Source organism: Bombus impatiens, unplaced genomic scaffold (assembly GCF_000188095.3).
Source record: "Bombus impatiens unplaced genomic scaffold, BIMP_2.2 scf_0064, whole genome shotgun sequence".
NCBI classification, from domain to species: domain Eukaryota; kingdom Metazoa; phylum Arthropoda; class Insecta; order Hymenoptera; family Apidae; genus Bombus; species Bombus impatiens.
Window position 1 is genome coordinate 1,437,127 of NT_176483.1, and position 20,121 is coordinate 1,457,247.

General features: G+C 32.6%; 1 protein-coding gene across 2 annotated transcripts in view; it reads right to left on the bottom strand.

The window, feature by feature from the left end:
- Positions 1 to 1,467: 1,467 nt before the first annotated feature.
- The window catches only part of LOC100744958 (proline dehydrogenase 1, mitochondrial), a 40,392-nt gene continuing 21,738 nt past the window's right edge, over positions 1,468 to 20,121 (bottom strand). Inside the window, exons 2-11 of one of the 2 annotated variants that reach the window (XM_003485549.4) lie at positions 13,337 to 13,545; positions 11,110 to 11,291; positions 8,155 to 8,219; positions 7,533 to 7,717; positions 7,084 to 7,258; positions 6,559 to 6,669; positions 6,346 to 6,477; positions 5,607 to 5,806; positions 4,719 to 4,807; positions 1,468 to 4,368 (exon numbers count right to left, since the gene is read on the bottom strand). In XM_003485549.4, the coding sequence (XP_003485597.1) occupies positions 4,163 to 4,368; positions 4,719 to 4,807; positions 5,607 to 5,806; positions 6,346 to 6,477; positions 6,559 to 6,669; positions 7,084 to 7,258; positions 7,533 to 7,717; positions 8,155 to 8,219; positions 11,110 to 11,291; positions 13,337 to 13,545 (1,554 nt within the window). In that variant the 3' untranslated portion in view covers positions 1,468 to 4,162. The remainder of the gene's footprint in view (positions 4,369 to 4,718; positions 4,808 to 5,606; positions 5,807 to 6,345; positions 6,478 to 6,558; positions 6,670 to 7,083; positions 7,259 to 7,532; positions 7,718 to 8,154; positions 8,220 to 11,109; positions 11,292 to 13,336; positions 13,546 to 20,121) is intronic. The other variant, XM_012393944.3, reaches the window with a different exon arrangement.

Sequence of the window (20,121 nt, forward strand, 5' to 3'; positions counted from 1 at the left end):
GTCTTTCAAAAAAACCAAATTAATTTTAATCTTGCGAAAATAGAGAAAAAGGAGATTGTAAACCACGTCTGCCCTGTGTCATAGAATCGAAATGAAAATCTAGCTATAAGATACTTGAACGTAAGTACAGCTATAACATAGTTCGATTCTAATTCTACTACAATTAATACCAAAGTTTATCATTCACACGAGAAAATAAATTAACATAAGAATTCGTTGTACAAATGAAACGTTTTTTTTTTTTTTTTTATTAAAAAGGAATATCTTAATTTAGAAAAAAAGAAAAAATAATGCTTCAACGAAAAAGCCAATACTACTCTATTTATCAAGCTAAAGCATAAAGTATCACTGATTATGAACTTCAAAGGGAATCGAATAATCCTAAGTCAATAATTAATTAATTAATAACATTAAAAAGATAAATGTTAATGAAACCTTCTTCCAACATACAAAATTTCTCCTATTTTTCTGTATTATAAAAATGTTATTTGTTACTTCGCTAATTATATTTGAAAGGATGAAATTGTAGCACACGTGATCCATTCTGTCCTGTACATAACGACCAAATAAGTGTAATACGTAAAATGCTCGATATTTATCGTATTTTTTACCACGTTATCTTTCAACGTATTCACCATATCATGAATGTACATTTAGTTACGCTTCTTATAGGTATCTTTTCTGTATAAAAGCTATAACTTGTATAATTCGATGAAATAATACAGAGTTGCATTTTATTGATAAATTTTAAACTAAGGACATTGTAATATTGATATATGAGAGGAACTTTAAATACAAATTAACACATGTTATCTTGAATAATTGTTACAAAAGTAAAACATCGACACATGTTTGATGGTAATTTAGCAGATAGGTATTTATATGAGAATATTTCATAATTTATAAAATTAAGAGGAGACACGAATAGCCGGACTATTTGTAAGTTTACCATGAAAGATTTTCAAGCGCAAAGTCGCTTTTCTTGTTGCCATAATTTCCGATTGTATGACTGATAATTTGTATTAATTCATGCATAACGCATTCAAACCAAAACATAACCAAATTAATTCATATAATAGTATCATATTTGTATGTATACCGATATATTTTGCAATCTTGAAATAAATTATATAATTAATTAAGAATCCGTATAAGCAGAGATATTAGAACAAAAGAACACTTTGGAAAGTGTTGAAAAAATACAAAGGAAAGAGATTTGTTAATTGTTGCAAAGACTAGGACAAGAAACGCTACTTCCAGAACCAGTGAGAAACTCAATATAAAAATCTTTAGCAATAAATTTGCTCATTTTGATCCAAATAAGAATTCCTAAACATTTGAACCGAACTTATGTTACGGTGAATTCTATAATAGAAGAAAACAAATGGAAGCGAAATGTATCCTGTCCTAGTATACAAGCATGGATTTAGAAATGGTACTGGAGAGGCATATATTAACTGTATTTCGTGAAATAATAAATATTATCTTATTTTATATCGATCGATGTTTTAATCAATCTTCTTCTTTGACAGGCTTATAATCCCAAAACAAAATTTCGATTTATATACACATACGTATATGTATGTAATAAAGTCTCTCTCCGAATGAAGGTAAATTGCATAAGAACATTATTAGAGAGAATATTATTTCTGCTTTTTAGATTACATTTATGTGAGCTACACATAAATAGATGCTAACAACATTGACTGTTAAAAACGACATAGTAAACACTATATTGTATTACTTTCATCATAAATATATTATTCACACACACAGGTAGGTATTTTTCATAATATTCAGCCAAGAGAAAGTATTTTTTATAAGTTCGTTCTGGCAGTAGAATGCATATCCTTGGTAATGAACGTTACTTCGTATAATTATGTATTGACTCGTGTAATATGTATCACACACGAGGATAATAACTATATCTTCACTTTCTTCACTATTCATCCCTTTTATTAGTCTCGTGTCATTGCCCCGTATAAATTCTACTTCAATGGTGATGACAAATGCGACCCATCGTGGCATTATAGCTTTATACTTATAGCATACAAGTTTCTTTAATAACATTAACTATCTAAATTATTGTCATCATCACGAGACATATAGAAATTAATTAATGTATCGACGTGACAGTCGAACACTAAAATATAACAAATAGAATTATACCTAAGTCACTCGCATCCAACATACCATTAGCCACATAAAAACATTTAGCTATAGCATGTATAACTTTAACAATGCCCCTTTATTCATCGATTCAATTTCTTCCTCTTAGGTGTGTAAATATAACATGGTTTCTTCGAGACTTTTTGCTTAATCTCAATTAAAAGAACTGCCACACCTTAAAGAAATAACTGTCCTACAAAACATAATACTTCTCTTAAATGTTTGGAAAATACAGACTACATATACACAGTTTCGAACGCAATTACGACACAAGCGTAATGAACACAAGAGATCATGAAAAATTGTACGTTCGTATATATCATAAAAATGAGAGATGGGATCTGTTGAAAACAGACGTAAAGTTTAGCAAAAAGGAGATGCTACAGGGCAAAAACATACTATTTTGATCTCTACAAAAAAATACTGATGAGGAAATATTGAAGTGTTATTCAACTGCGTGGAAAATTATCCACCACATGTCGAATTATTTTCATTGCTAGCGACAATTATGTTTCGTTCGAACGTTGAAATTTTATGGAACAAAAAAATTTACTACTCAATTTGTGCGAACGCTATTATACGTTCTTTTTTATAAATAAATTCGAACTGAGCGAAAGCACAGGATTCGTCATTTGACATGTAAAACAATGAATTGAAACTCGACAAAAATTTATTGTTTATAAATTATAAAGCTTTCTTGGTATTTAGTTTTCTTAAAAAGAAAGTTGATTAAGAATTGTGTATAAGCTATATCAATGTTCATGAATATTATTATCTCGTCTGCTGAGAAAAGTAATATTAGGCTGAACCATAACGAATTAAAAACTTATACAACGTCATTAATTATTTATATATTTTGCTTCAATTCCAAGTTCCGCAGTTCATCGCTATTTCGGCCCAATATCACTTAACTTTCTTTCAACATGCGTAGTAATTGCACAAATAAAATGGCTCTTACATCATTGTTCATTCGTACCAGAAAATTAACAAAATTTCGCCAAATATTTCCAAATATTTACTTATTAACAAATTACGGGAGCTATTTTTTTCTAAATAATATACAAACACTTTGTGATCAAATAGAAAACATTTATGATTCGTAATTTGCCAATACTAGCAACTTTGGTAATATCCTGGTTCCTGGTAACTACGCATAAAATATTATGGAACTATATAGTAGCGAATGTTTATCCCACGCGAGTATTTTAACTTAATTAAATACAGCACATGCTATATTACTTTCATTTGATGATTGTTCTATACTTTCATATGGAGAATCGTACATATATATGTATATATGTAACATCAAATGAATAATAAAGTATGTCAACATATATTCAAACACATTCGCTATAAATAATCGTGCACACACGCACTACGAGATTCTTAAATAAAATATAAAATACAGGACTATAATATGTTTCAGGCAAAAAGGACATATCTTGTTTCGGTTTGCAATTTATCGATTGAGCTTTAAAAACTACTCTGTAGAAACTTATAAAAAAAGCAAATATTAAAGGTCTTTACAAATGAGATTGTTCGATACTAATATCTTAAGTATCTTTCTCAATTTGTGTTTTGCTTTTTTTATAAAAAAATCATTATTAAAAATGTACATATTCAATATAACATACACACGATTATGTGATATTGAACATGATATTTATTAATAAAGCGTAAAATGTGCTCCCTATTTATAAAAGTAATAACGCGTCGTTGAGAAGAGCCTTCTTCATTCAATTAATATAAACATAACGAGCAATGAACATAGTTCTACCATATGGTGCGATATTGAGCAGTTTTGCACTTGATAGTACTCACACTAAGGCAATTTTGTATAATGAATAACACTGCATATTTCTTCCAGTCACTCTCACGCGCGTGCGTTTGTTCTGCATACCACAAAAGTCTTTTTTTTTCTTTTGAATAATTTACAATCACTACTTAAATTTGATATTTAAAATCTGTCTGTGCAAATAAAACGACCAGCTGCTCAGACGGGAGTATAATTTCCCTTCGGTTTGTAAAATATCTTCCCAGTCACGAGACGCCTCATAATTTCGGACAACAGCAGGCGTTTCTCTTTCTTGATTTTCTTAAGTATGCCTCGGTTCTCTTGTGCACGCCGAGACAAATATGGTAATACTTCCTTCACTGGACCGTAAGGGATATATTTGTATGCTGAGTATCCAGACTGACCTAAAATTTAAATTTTATTATTAAACATTTAAAATTTATAATATTGATAATATTTTATTCTGGAGAGTTAGAAAAGTTTTCTTAAATCTTTATTGTTAAAGACTGCAGATTTTTATATAAATTCATACTTTTATGGACACAATTGGAAATATATAACGTAAGCAAACATTTGTTTCAATTTTTAAATATTATAAATAGAGTCGATACCCATTATACAAAGATTATACTTTAGACATGTTACATATTTTTGCATATTATATGCATTCTGTACATTATTATGCCTTAAACATTTTCAACGAATGTATAAATATCGACGGTCCATTAAGTACAGAAGAAATAAAGATACGTACCGAGTGGGAATGTTATGTAGTCGCACATTCCGAACAATTGGCCGAAACAAATCACCTTATCCTCTGGTGAGATTCCTATCTCCTTCATTCTATTTTATAACATATTTAAAATACCTTAATAAATAATAGTAGCCTAAATAATTACATAATAAATAGTATGTCCAATTTATGTCTTACATATACATTTCTAATTATTGCTAATAAACAAAATATATTGCAAGTGAAACTCTTTAATCTAATTTTGGCCTTTAATCTCATCTTAGGGAACTACATATATAGTTATTAAATATTGATAAAGGCAATAGATAGTATTTATATAATATAGACAGAAAAGCAACATATATAATCGAAAATGGATGAAAATTGCTATCCTGCGATGATACCTGAGTTAAATGATTTCAATGTCGGAATATTAGAGTGATTGAAATATGTGTCTTTAAGCACAACTTAAAAGTTTATACAGATTTTATGAAACGACAACTATCTATTAGCGAACTATTAGCGATCTATTAGCGATCTATTAGCGATCTATTAGCGAAATACGAAACTTGAGCAATGTAGATATGTTCCTTGTTTCAGTTTAAGTTTAGCAGAGCATTTGGTCCCCGTTATGACGAAAGTTAAAGAACAATAGTACAGAAGTAGAGTCTAGAAAGCAGAGAAATGTTCTTCAATCATAACTATGACAATATGTACAATAGAAATATCAACCCTTTGATCAAATTGGACCAGGTGTTCAAATACTTATGAATGATAATATATGTAATTATTATTCAAGCTATTAAAAGACATTGGAAGTTGAATGAAAATAATTGTGTGTGTATATATTTAAATCAAACATATACTGTATATTTTAGAAATTCATAGAAAATATTCTGTAATACGTACTTTTCTATTGCGAAACGTACTGTATCCTCATTGTGAGATGCAACCATAATACCAATTTTCTTTGGATCCTCTCCTTTGTCTTTGTACTGTTTCATTCGCCTTAAGCACTCCATTAGAGTCCTATGATAAGACTCGGTTGTAGCTTCGAATGAAGGATTCGTTGGATCAGGGTAACCCATTGCTGCTGCTCTGGCCCTTTCCTACATTTATAATTTCAAGAAATTTATCCCAAGTTTTTAATCAGTACAATACAGTCACTTTAACCTACTCACAATCACTGATTTAAAATTACGTCTTTTCCTAAGTTACAATCGATTATGTTTCTGTCATATATATTCACACATAGATAAATACATTACCATTTGTAAGTTTTATTGGACCTGCAAAAATTACTGTTCAAGAAATTGAAAACACAAACTTTACTATTTACAGTACACGACAATTTAATTTCTACAAGCGTTTAAATACTTTCGTAAATCACTGTATAGCTTTCAACGTGTTTTTTTTTCAAAAAATAAATTATAATTTTATAAAATAAAATTTATAAATCATAACACAAATTTTAAATATTAATTAATTAGAGAAATAATACTTTAAAACAAATCGTCCTGGTTTGTACCGTTGTCCCAGTAAATCTTGCGGCAATTGAATTTAATTTTTCTATCTTATACAGTAATTGTACGCAGAAAAAATTGTTAGCTGCAAAATTGTCGGTGTAAATCACTCAATGAAGGATTACCTGTTCAATGTAAGCGCCACGAACGAGTTTAGCACCGAAGTAGAAATTCTGACGTTCAGCTTGTTCCAGATCCGTCTTCACTTCATTATAAGCTTCTTGCAAGTATGTCTGGTATGTGTTGAACACCACGGCCTAGGGAGTAGACCATTTGGGTTTAGACCACTGAAAATTTACTAAGTGATAATATTTCATCTACGGAAGCAAAACGTTTACCTTATGTGTATTGTACTTGCGCATCATCTCCAACGTTAACCGCGATATCGCAGGTTGGAAATACGTTTGTTCGGCGTCTATCATTATACGTACGTCTAATTTATCGGCCACCTGTAATGAAAGTTAGCAATTCTATCTTTGCTAACGAAAACTAAACTCTTCTAAATCTCCTCATTGTATTTTCTATAATAAATAATGGAAGTATCGGGAGCTTTCCATTTTATTGAACACAGGGTGTCTTATGCCAAAATTAGTATATAGCTTTGAACTACTTCCAAATAGATTTTACCAATTTTTTGGACCGTTATCTTGCAAATATCTTACAAGATATAAGATCATGATTAATTGACCACTTCAAATTTTATGTGAAACCATACTTACGAGAACATACATGCAATCATGACTTAAAAATCATTGAATTTTGCCTCAAAGTACATTTTTCTATTATTAATTATTCCAAAAATATAGCCAATTATACGGGACACCCTGCATTCTTTAGTTGTTTTCATTTGTAAGTATTCATACCGAGACAATGTTATTCAGACGTCTTATCATGTTTCTGAACATTTCTTCTTCCTTGGACGTGAGCTGCGACATAAGCCTCACCATCTTTCCCGTTTTAATGTCTGGAACTTGGAACGTTTCGCTCAGCTCGTAGTTCTCATCCAGAATGCCACTCCATGGGAACAAGTGGATAACACTGTAGGGAGAAATGAATTTCTTAATTTTATACTAATGGGAAAATATCAATGTATACATAAAACAAAAAATTGTAAAATGTGTGCAAAGTGTTATTACTAAATAAAGAAGGCAGGCAAAGATAGAACAGGCAATAGAAAGAAAATAAGGAGAAAAAATTATAACTTATTGGAAAAGTTAATAAAAAGTTAGAATTGGAAGTAAGAAGAAGAGGGAAAAATAGTAATCGATTAAAATGTTTTTGTAACCAATGATAGATTTTCATGAATTATTACCCTTCTTTGTCTGATTGAATTTTTTCCAGAAACTTTTGTACTGGCGCTTCGTCTTTGATGTGAGCCTCTTCGAACTTTTTCATGAAATCATCAGCCGTAGCATGATGAGTTAAAACAGCGCCTTCACCACCAACTACATCCGACATGTATTGTCGTGCACGCATAATTACTTCCGACAATTGGAGCTATAAATAACAAAACATATAACTATTTATATAACTGCAGATATGTGTTATGAATCTTTTTTACATATTTTATAGATTATTGAATTATTATTAGACTTATACTATGTATTGGTATAATAAATACTTTACTTACTTACTTACTAGTTTATGCTACACATATGTATAAGATAGACAAATTCGATTACTGTTCAAAGATTATACTTTATCTCAAATATTACTATATAGAAGCTACTATATCCTTTTTATTGTTTAAATATTAGTAGTATATTGGAATAAGAAAAATTAAAATAAAAGAGAAAAATATCGTAAAACTATCAGAAATACTTATAGAAATACAAATATTCGCTCAGTCGATAGCTTAATCAATTAATGTTTAAACGATCGTAAAAAATTATTTCTTAAATTGTTTAATACTTCATTTAAGAATATTCACTTACCAAAAGTTGTGGACGGCCAAGAGCAGTTAATTTAATAGCGGTGAAGCCAACACCCATCGAAGCAGCTGTACAAAAATAAATAAATAACAATTAGAACAAATGTAAGTATTAAAGTTGATAGTAAGAAGATGAGTCTTTCAGGAAAGACAGACAAAGGATAAAATATGGAAGGAGAGATAGGACTTGTTCTTCTTACCAATTTCTTTAGTCTCAATCACAGTGGAAACTTGGAATTCAAGGATTTTCAAACTCAGGGCTTTCATTTGACCCTGTAAAACGTTAAACGTTATTATTTTTAACTAAACTTTAACGTTTATACTAAAATGGCCAGAACAAACAGAATGATAATTTTTTAATATATGTGGAATATATAATGTTTGAAATATTTTTAACAAGTAAAATATTAAAAAGAATATCGTATTTTAATCTAAATCAGTGTTTTCCAATGTGAACATCACAAGGTTGAAATTTTAAGTATTTTGGAATAATTTGAAAGTTTATGTTGCATTCGTCATATTCATCACTGACGCAGTACAAAAACCATTATTGTTTCTTATGCTAGCAGAAGCAGGCATTTTTTTATGTAATGTTTCTACATGTTGTTAGTTTTCTGATTAACCAAAAATTGTGCTAATAACATTGTCCAAGGATCAGTCAGCGTTCCGATCGCTACTATACTTTTCTTATAACGTTTCTGGTACTAACTACGAATTCGCAAATGCACAGGTTTTTCTTCGGCGCGTCTATCTTTTGAGAAATTCCATTTTGATAAAAATTCATAAAAGCGTAACCATAAAAGATATTTAATTCCTGTTTACATCTGTAGACTTTCCTACATACGCTGATATTTGTTTCGTTGTTGTTCCATATTATTTTTCCTTCGCAAAAACATCAGAAAATATTAGTTTTCACTATTAATAATTAAAGGAAAGAAAATTCGATCCTGAATGCATTAAATAATTTTATATATTGGAAAAATACAGGACAGTTATTTTCTAAATGACCAATTTGCAATTTAAAGAAAAAAAAAACAAAAAACAGAAATGACGTAGATTTATGCAGTTTTTATTCTAGCATGCAAATAATCCAATTATCTCTATCCAAAGGGAGACTTCGTTATTCGAATAAATAGAAAATCTTTTGAGCGAAACGAAACACCGTTATGTCACGTTGTTTGGTTGCATGACTGAATAAAAGATTCTCTAGAGATCTTTATTTATAGGTGGAATTCGTTTTCAAGGTCTTATCTTCTTGCTGAATTTCTGAATTTCGTCGCTGAAAGTTCTCCAGGTTATAATATTAAATTTTAAAGAATTTCATTGATCTAAATTTTCAACGCGAAGCGAAAACTAATTTTTATGTTAGTTTAATCAGAATTTTCTAAACCACGTAATCCGCGGCAAAGCGAGGGATTAATTGAAAAATTTATCCAAAAATTTACAATTTATTTGAAGATATAAATTAAAAAGTTTACTTAACGACATGTTAGTAACGAGACCTCTACGACGTGGAATCTCTTCGTTACAAAGCAGTCTTATTAGAAGCATCAATTTTATTTTATAATTTACAGTCTCCGTGATAGAGATTGATAATAAAAATAAAATTAAAAATTCCTAAATCAGGTAATCTGGTTCCAAATTGTTACGGTTCCCAGTCGCCCAATAATGCTAGCTCTATGGCAAAAGTTATGCTTACATAGTAGCGTACGTACTACTACTGATACTACTAACATTATATGTACATAATAACGTTACACTATTACATAAACCAGTCTTTCTCGTGGTACAAAAAAACTATTAGAAAAGTAAGCAACAACGGTTCGCTCGAATTACGCGATAAAACCGACCGTCTTTCAATATTTAAGTACTTGCCATCGATCAGAGGCTTATTTTCAAATTTGGAAAGCTACGTCATACGTTCTTATTAGTCATATGATTTTTCTTTCCTGAATTACCAAACGTGGAACGTTCGATATTTTACGCCCAATTCTTTAAATCGAACAATGATTTACGAATTCCCGATAAGCTGGAGAATTTATAACGTGAGTTAATTCGAGCGATCGATCTTGGAAAATCGGAAACACGTGTGAGAAAAATTGAAAAAAAAAAAGAAATGTCGCTTTGGACGAATAATCGTTTACACAGCTATTTTTAGTTCTAGATTTCTTTCGCGAGTTTGGACGAGATACGTATCCGTATTGCGTCGATTATGCAATATTATGAACGAAGATATCTTGCATCGCAGTATCGTTTACGCGATGCCATAGATCAAATATTTTATTTCCATTCTCCGGTGTTTACATACCATCGAATATTACTCATCGATTGCTTTGGACAACATATTCTACGTCTTTTCTTGGTTCCTAAGTTCCTAGTTCCTACAGTTCCTAGTTCCTATAGCGTATACTATATTTTATCGTTCATGGCGCTTTTACATCAACGAATCAACCACGAAATCTTATCTTGTCCCGAAACGAAACGCGATGAAACCGATATTTTATTATTAAATGCGAGTATCTCGTCCACAGCATCGCATAAGCGACATTTCGCATATTGCGACGCGAGGTATTCTTTTTTGTAACGAGCGTTTCGTAACGTCAAAGTTTACTATCGCGAGTTATGAGCACGAGAAGACGTTATCCGACTATTTATTAAAATCATGAAAAATATACATCTTGATTCGCTCTATCGATTCGAAACGATAGCGCATCGCAATGGAACCGAAGAATGATAAGAAGGAAAAAAGCCACATCGAGCTGTCTGGAACAACAGAATTTTTCAAAGAGCGATATAACAGTGGAAGAGATACGGTAAACTCATAACTCGTTAACAAAGTAGCATAAATAAATAATCGATTCTACATATTATCGCACAAACGACACGCAAGTAGCGAGACGCGTAGCCCATTGAAAATTGCGAAGGAGTTACAAGATTTTTATTCTGATAACCCACTCACCGGCTACAGACTCGAGGCATTTGATAAATATATCCATGTTTCGTTCGCAACTAGCTTCGTTAAGGTAAAAGTACGTTCTCGCCGAGGATACTTTGTATCGACGATCCGCGAATGGTTTTGCCACATGGTACTTCTTCAAGGGACCCTCCGTTTTCTCGTCTCCAGCTTCCGACACGGAACTCCTGTAAATTGAGATCGTTTACGTTACGTTATATTCCACTTTCATTTGTAATTGAGAAGCTTTTCGAGCAAAGAGCAAGCGCTCCCGAATAGCGCGAACGAAAATTTTGCCCACACGTCAACGATTTTTAGGTAGTATCGTTTTATACGCTTGTAAATTATTCGAAATTCTTTCTTAATCCTTACAGTGCGTACGTAATAAATTTCATTTGTGGCAGCACAACGACGAAGCAGCTGAAAATCACAGCTGATCTTAAGGGGGTATTCTGGTCTAGAGGCATGAATTTCGGGCGATTTTCGAAGCTCTGTACAAGCGAAACAAAGAATAATTTTGCTATTCTTCTTTTTAGCATTTGTTTATTGATATTTCGAGATTACGTAAAAAATTCACTGAAAAAAAACTCAATACTTAAAAAGTTACGAGCTGGCAAAGTGAGTGCTGTCAAAAAAATGGGGTGTCGTGGCGCGCATGATATCAACCCTTCTGGTCATCCGAGACGAAAAATGCGAACGGATTCTGAATTAGTATGGATGCCGCTATCGTCTGAACCTTGGAAAAGTCAATACAACATTTTTTCGCGAAATGACGGCCGTTTGAAAAAAAATTTCTTATTTCGCACGTCTTTTTTGACAATTCCGAACGTTTAAAAAATAGTAATATTAAAGATTTTGGGCTGAGCGTGATCCGGACGATAGAGGAGTATATAAGAAATATTCAGGCCAAATTTAAAATAAATCGGTTCGTTAGAACTTGAGATATCGTGCACGCCAACTCGACAAAAGTAGTTTCGAGAAAAACGCGTTTAAAGTTTCGAGACAAATTTACTCGGACAACGTCTACCGTCTACTATTCATTTCTTCCGGTCAGATACCGCGTCACAAAAATGGCTGTAACACGTAAAATAATTGAAATTTTGAACAATCCTTTTAAGAGCATATTCTTGAATGTCTAAACTTTGGAAATATGAAGAAAAATTTTTCGATTTTTTCAAATTTCTAGACCAGAATACCCCTTAAGATCCTCCGCAGTTACAAACGTACGCTGCGTGTGACATCGAGTTACAAGTTCGTCTCTATGAAATTCTATGTTAATTTTTAAACTTGTTCTTAAACTCGATACAATTCTTCGACGATTAATTTTCTATTGATTTGCTCTCTTATCGAAAACTGTTCGGCTCGTTAGCAGCTCGTAAACAGCACATGAAATTTTTACGTACTTTGTCAGTATGAAAAGAATTTTGTAATTAAAGTTTCCGGCGCAATTTACTCTATCAATCGGTTTATCTTTTATCAGAAAACTTTCTCAATTTTTCTACTCTGTTCTTGCCAACAATTTTTCCGTTAAGTTTTCATTTACAATTTTTCTAATAAGTCTTCGTTTACAACTTCTCCATTGAGCCTTCATTTATCATCCTTTTCTCAAGGTATTTCTCGTTCGTATTTCTTCGAGAAAATGAGTTTCCTAGGAATTTCTTCGAGTTTTAGCTACGTGTTAAGGATGCCACGTATATGTAGGTAAAATTTCAGGAAACCTACAGTTCATAAAGGATACAATCATAAAGAATATATCCTAACAAACACGAAGATGGTACCCCGCTGGGGTTAGCCACCCACATGATAATCAAACAGCCAAAAAATTCTACCAAATGTCCAAATCGGACAAATTGTGAATGTAAACAACTAAATCTAAACAACTAAGTCGCTAAACAACTAAGTCGTCGATCCTCCTCGATCCTCCTCCTCGTATGTATTCATATTTAATACGTAATTTCTATATCATTTTCTTAGTAATTATTCAATAATATTATTATACGACGTGAAATTCTATTAGAAATTTTATATTAAACAAATAGAGAGGTTTACCGGTTTCTTGGATAAACAAGTACAAAGTGTATAATTCGATGAAATTGTGGATGAACGCCAAGCATGAATGTGCACAGATTTATAACACTGCGATGCGTATCTGCGTAAGGGGCGGAGCTAACGAGCTCGATTTTTCAAAAAAAAAAATTTTATGAAGCAAAAGATTTATCGTTATCATACGTACTGTAATTCACGTCGTTCTGCTTCCTCTTGAGAAATATCCTCTTCAACGGAATAATCAAGAATGGGTTTTACACCAAATTGCCGCAACCTATCCAGGACAGGAGTGATCTGCACCTCGTCTTCGCCGGCGACAAAGTGACCGTAAAATGTAGCCTTCATAAGCTTCGTGAAAAGTTTCTCGCCAAGTAGTTGCTTGGATAATTTCATTAACTGAAACGAAATTTAACACGTACATTAACAAAGATATTAATGAAATATCGATCAAGTTTTCCACTCCGATTAATTCGTGTAATTGAGAATCTATGTATAATTTTTAACTCCACCTCAACATCCACCGTAACACTGCCCTTATATATAATACTGTCCTTATTAGTCCGATAAGTTGTTGACAAAGCGTAATAGCGTGATACAAAGTTATGTGTTACAAAGAGACCGCGGTTATTTGTGCAAATAGAACGTAAGCAGAAACTTATTTCTAACGAAGAATTGCTGCCATTGCCGTATTTTTTAATATTTCTCCGTGAAAATTTTATACAATATTCTTCGAATGTCATACTTTAATGTACTATTGGTCCCCTTTACCCCCCTCCCCCTTAAGTAATCAGTAGCTGCCTTCTAGGATTACGTCTCACATTGACTAGGAAGCTGTAGAGAATATTTTCTGGAAATTAGTACGTTAGTCGAGACCCAACGTGCTTTGTGACTTTATTACTTGCGAATCTGGTCGAACCTGGTGGAAAAATTGAGGTATTTGCTCGACCTAGCTGACCAAAAGTCTCAAATTCATTGTAGGTAAATATAATCTTTTATTATACTTGATTTGACTTTTACTTGACAAAGACGAATACCTAGGAAGCAATAAACTGTAGCATTTTTTACCTTCCTGCTATTATATACGTAGCATTTGACCGGTTGAAATTGTTTTCTTTTTTAATTCAAGGAAAAGATTTCAACGTTGTGTCCTTTATTATCTGTTCTCGTTTTATAGTTGCTGGACGGCGGTAAAAGAATAAATCGTAAGTTGTGCAGTTTTACTGGATTTTTATAGAGACATCTGGTCTCTGCTAATATCTTTGCTCGTTATCGTACGGCGTGTAGTATTTACTTTCCAAACTCTTGATTTAATATTTTGTCGATAGAACGATCGATTCGTATAACAGAGAATTTTTATAGAAATAATAAAAAAACACAGAGGACTGAAATTTGATGTTACAAACGAATCGCTAGATGTACGAAAAAAATTGTAAAATGTAATAAATTTAATTAAACCGAAAAACAGAAATACTTTCCGTCAGGTTTTTATTTGCTAAAAAAAAAAAAGCCTGCTGATCCGGTTTGCCATGTGAAACAGCAGTGCACGCGTTTTGCTTCTGCATTGTACCGATAAATTTGTTATTTCGTTTTACGAATGCGCGGATAGAGTTGCGAAAGCAAATACAGCCAAAAAGATTTTAAACGTGAAATAGAGAATGTAACGATAAATTCAATAATTCGAATTGTTCTTCGAAAGGAACAAGATCATGGAACAGTAGCAAAGTCGTTCATTGTGAAATTTTATAGAATTCATACTTTTTTAAAACTTTCCTTTCATTTTGATATTAAAACGAATAAAAAATGTAACGACATTGAAAGCTAGAATCTTAATTTTACGATACAATTTTAGACAGATATTGAGATTTTTATTATAAAAAGCAAACTTTATAATACACCCTATAGCTCGCTATAAAACGTTGTTCAGTTGTTACGTAATGGCCATATGAAATCACATTATGAATATACATACAATCCACTATGATTACCCCACTGTGGTCGCTTTCGAAATAAAAATTTGCGTCCCGGCTCGTTCAATTACCGCAAAAATTATTATTACGGCCAGTAGGTTCGGGAATCGTGCGAGTAGCGGTCGTTTTAAGACGTTGATGGAACTCGATGTACGTCCTTTTTCAACGAGGAAAGAAATCTGGAGCCTTTCCCAAGCGGTATGTAAATTATGCGAATCTCTAGCTTGTATATTTTGATAAGCTCAAGGTTCAACGATGTAATTAGAAAGTTACGCAAGTTGCATCTTTCTTCTTACGTTTAATTTGTAAGGCTTAATTTCGGCTTGTATAAATGAAAACGAAGAATTAACGGGTCATAGGTCGGATCAAAATGGTATCCGGCTATTAGGTAGTCGGCAAGCGTGAAATAATTTTCGACCAGTGGATCGATACACGGAACGTTGCACTTTATTCTAATCTTCGATTGCTCGAAAATCAAAATGTACATATATCGTGATCAAAAAATTGTTTACACGTCTAAGTATAATAATAATTACTATAGCGTAAGATACTTAAATAATATTTATTTTGCACAAACAACGTTAAACTTTCCATTTTGTTTACTACCTTAATTAATTCTTCCTTAAGGACCAAAGGACATAGGAAAAACGCTAAACGAGACTGGAGTAATAATATAATATAATATAAGATAATATAATAGTATATATATATAATATAATAGTATAATAAACATAAATTGATCGATAAGTGGAAAACTAAAGCCCAGAGCCCCATGTATAGGAAAAAGGTTGTTCAGAGCGTTAATCTTAATACAACGTATTGCAAGGTCATTGAAATCGGCGAGATCGCAGCAATATTTGCATACCACCATCTATTTCTTCGACATCGAAAGAATTGCAAGAAGTATATATACGCTATAAATACAGAAGTTCTATATGCTATTTATACGAGACATCTGTCGAAGCTTACAATTAATAAACCGGAATATTTCCGTTACGGCTATGACGCCTATATCGCTTATACGCATTTGCATAAATGAATTGTTAACGCGCGATGACGTCTAATGATTTATTTATAATGATGACGTCTATGACTCGTGTCATTGGAAATTCTCGATTGTCAAAGATAAATGCATTTCATTCACTACGATAGAACAATCGCATAGGTGGTTCTTCGTTGCGAAACATCTACTTTAATCTATGCATATATGTATACGGTTATTTATAATACCACGTCTATAAAGTTTATAGCGATTGTGTTATAATCGTCACAGCGTATGTCTTTCTTCCACGCGAAAAATGAATCGAATCGAGAAGTCGGATTCTACTCGCTTTCACTGTAAATTAATTAGCGATTAAATATAATTATCAATCTTTCTATCGCATGTAACTACTAATCTCTAGAAATTGTTTAATCCTTAAATATTATTTATTTAAATCGTTACTCTGCTAAATAACTATTGAAATACCAAATGAAATAATACAAGTTAGCATAACAAAGTATGATTTACGCATACTTTAAACGTCACTCTATGAACGGAAAACGTCTATTGATAAAATGCGTGTTCGTCGCACATTGTTGTACGAGTTTCACAGGGGAAGTATAACTTTAGAAATTGTGAAAGACATTTGCGAGATATGCGGAGGAGATTTGATCAAAAGCAGTAGATAAGGATAATTCGATGGTAACAATTGACGTAAATCGTCGAAACTGGTAGAGCACTTGCATCGTAGCTTAATGTTTCTCGAACGTGTAGAAACGAAAAAGCCTGCGTCGTCTTGGAATACAAAACTCGACGATACAGTGGAATGTTGTGGAATAAATGCGTACGAACTTTCCGTTCGACCTATTATATACGCGGACACACCTGAAATGTATTCTAAAAATTCAGACACACGCCTCATTGCCAGCAATCCTAGAATTCCAATGTGAAAGAAGGATATAATTTACGTATCTTGTGTAAGTTCTGTGAAACATAGATAGCCAAAGATCGACTGACGTCTAAACGAGATTCTTTGGGTTAAAGCACCTGAGCAATAGTGGTTTAATTTACTATTTCCTCCTGTAGCGTAAGGAAACTTCCGCTTATCGTTATCGATTAATCAAATGTAGCTTTCGAACTACGCAAGATACGGATAAGGTTGGAGTAAATAATATTTATTTTGAACAAACAACGTTAAACTGTCCATTTCGTTTATTACTCTTTAATTCTTCCTTAAGGACCAAAGGACATAGGACAAAGGAAAAACGCTAAACGAGACTGGAGAAGGTTTAGCAGAACTGAAAGCAATGATAGAGAAGAGTCGGGCAAACGACAAGAAGGAGCAAAAGAGGCACAGCAGAGAGGCTAAAGACCAAAGTTGCAATAGTTTTTTAGTCATTAGTTGATAATTTATAGTTCCTAATTTTTAGTTTTTGAAGGTGGAATAAGCAAGGTAGTGCGATAGAATAGAGTGGAAAAGAGGGGAGGTAGACATATAAGAAGAGAAATAGACGTAAGATGTGTAAAACCGAAAGCAATAATAATAATAATAATAATAATAACAACAACAATAACAACAACAACAACAACAATAATAATAATAATAATAATAATAATAATAATAATAATAATTCCTTAATACGAATGATTAGCATTGTACACGAACTTATTAGCTACCTTCTGCCGTTAAATTTTGCGTTTATCAACTTTCTTTATTTACCAGATTAAGCTTTTTATGTAAAAAAAAAAGATGGAAAATGTTAAAAAAGTGAATCGTTGTAAACGAGCACAGTGGCTGTCGATCCAAGTACTTGACACAGAAATTCTAGGGCATCATCGAACAATGATGTACTGGGATCTCTGAATGACCTTCTATGGAATCAAAGGTTTTAAGGGTTTAGAATCTTGGAGATTTAAGCATGCAGTATCGATCTTTTTCGTGGATACTACACTTTTATGTCAGCATTCTTTACTCGGCTTATACCTAAACGTAAAATTTCGGTTCAGTCTACGCTAATACAACATTGCGTAAGAAAAACTGATGTTTCGCGTATTTCCCCTTAAAATTATTGAAAATTACCGACTACGCAAGAGGGAGTGGGCGTTTGGGATTTGAATTGGGATCTGGCAGCCGTCACAATATTGTTTCTAGATCGTGGAAGAATATTCGAGTGAGAACTAGCGAAAACTAGACTTTCTTTTGTCTCTCTACTAGCCCGTTTATTAAACGAAATGTTTAAAAAACGCTCTTCACAGACATCAGAAATTAAAGATTAAAATTGTAAATATTACAACAACTTGTAGTAAACAAAGTTTAAACGATTATTATTATCCTATCTGTTAGCACAGAGTTGTAAGTTTAATTTATTAAAACTGCACTTCAAATGATCTAATTGTATCGATCCGATAATAATTAATTATGTATTAATTCGATAAGCATTTATTGTACCTACAGCAACAATAAAATGCAACATAGTAATTTGCAATTAGATTAGCGCAAATTACTTTACGTTATATGGCGTTCTGAACTGCCAATTATGAATGTTTCAAAGATCGAGCGATATTAATTGCATTATAATTAATTGTGATTGCAGAATGTCCTAACGAGGACTAATGCTTTTAAATATTACGGAAAACATACACAGGGTGTTTCAGCTAACTCGATTATCCTGGACAACTTTTAATCTAGATGTACGTTGTAGGAAAAATATTTTTATACAAAAGTTGCTTGGATCGAAGGGGCACGTTATGCGACGAGTGTCTTCTTTTACATTTCAGTGGTTCCAACGTCAATTTCAAAAAATCTAATGCTATATCTTTCACGTGAAAACACGGAAGAGTCTTGAATTCTGAGTTAAAAGATATTGACCTTTATTAATCCTAAATAGTTAACTTAATGTTTAACGAATAATTTCGCTTTGTTAATTGCAGATTTACTTTGTGTAACGTCAAGTCAAAGATACGAAATCATCAGGTATTTCCGTGAAACAACGGCGTTCAAATGTTGCCCTGTACATTACCATATGCAGCAAGTAAATGCTGAATAAACAATTTCCCAATCGATGGATTGGTCGTGGTTAAGAATTTCTGTGGCTACCACGTTCACCAGATCTAAAGCTGCTAGACTACTTTCTGTGAGGGACATTAACCCTTTCGCTACCGCCGTTTCAGGAAAAAGTCGCGGTTCACAGCCCGAGTTTCGAATTTTCAACATGTTACACGATATGACACGTATACGTATTTTTACATATACAGGGTGGTTGGTAACTGGTGGTACAAGCGGAAAGGGGATGATTCTACGCGAAAAAAGAAGTCGAAAATATAGAATAAAAATTGTTCGTTCGAGGCTTTGTTTTCGAGAAAATCCACTTTGAATTTTCGCTCGGTACGCGTGCCGTACGTTATAACTTATTTCACCGTAGATCGTTGTCTCGATGGAAAACTTAAAAAAAGTTGAAAAAAAATTTTTATTCTACATTTTCGATTTCTTTTTTCGCGTAGAATCACCCCCTTTCCGCTTGTACCACCAGTATGTCCAACCACCCTGTATATCATAATAAGAAATGATAAGCGTCTTTCAGAACGCGTCATAATGTGACGCTGGATCTGTGGAAAGCAAGTAGTGCGTCGTCACATTGTGTGACGCGTGTTGGCGAAATGATTCAGAGTACCGTGAACCAACGGCAGCATCAAAGAATATGAAAGAACGAGTTTGCGAAACGTTACGCTCAGTATAGAAGCAATTCAGTTTCACAATGGATTGCTCCATTGTATTAATGTCAATGGAAGGTCTACACTATTTCGATCATCTACGATCTTACAACACACCGGCAGTGAATGAAGATAGATGAGGGCGACGAAGACAAATTTGTACCATGCTACTATATAATATATACTATATTATGCAAGTCTTTGATGATATTGAAACTTCAACTTGATATTACATAAAGTCAATTTTCAAAAGGCTATATATATTTTTTTTCACATAAAGGATACAACATTTCATTTAAAATAAGCTTGGAA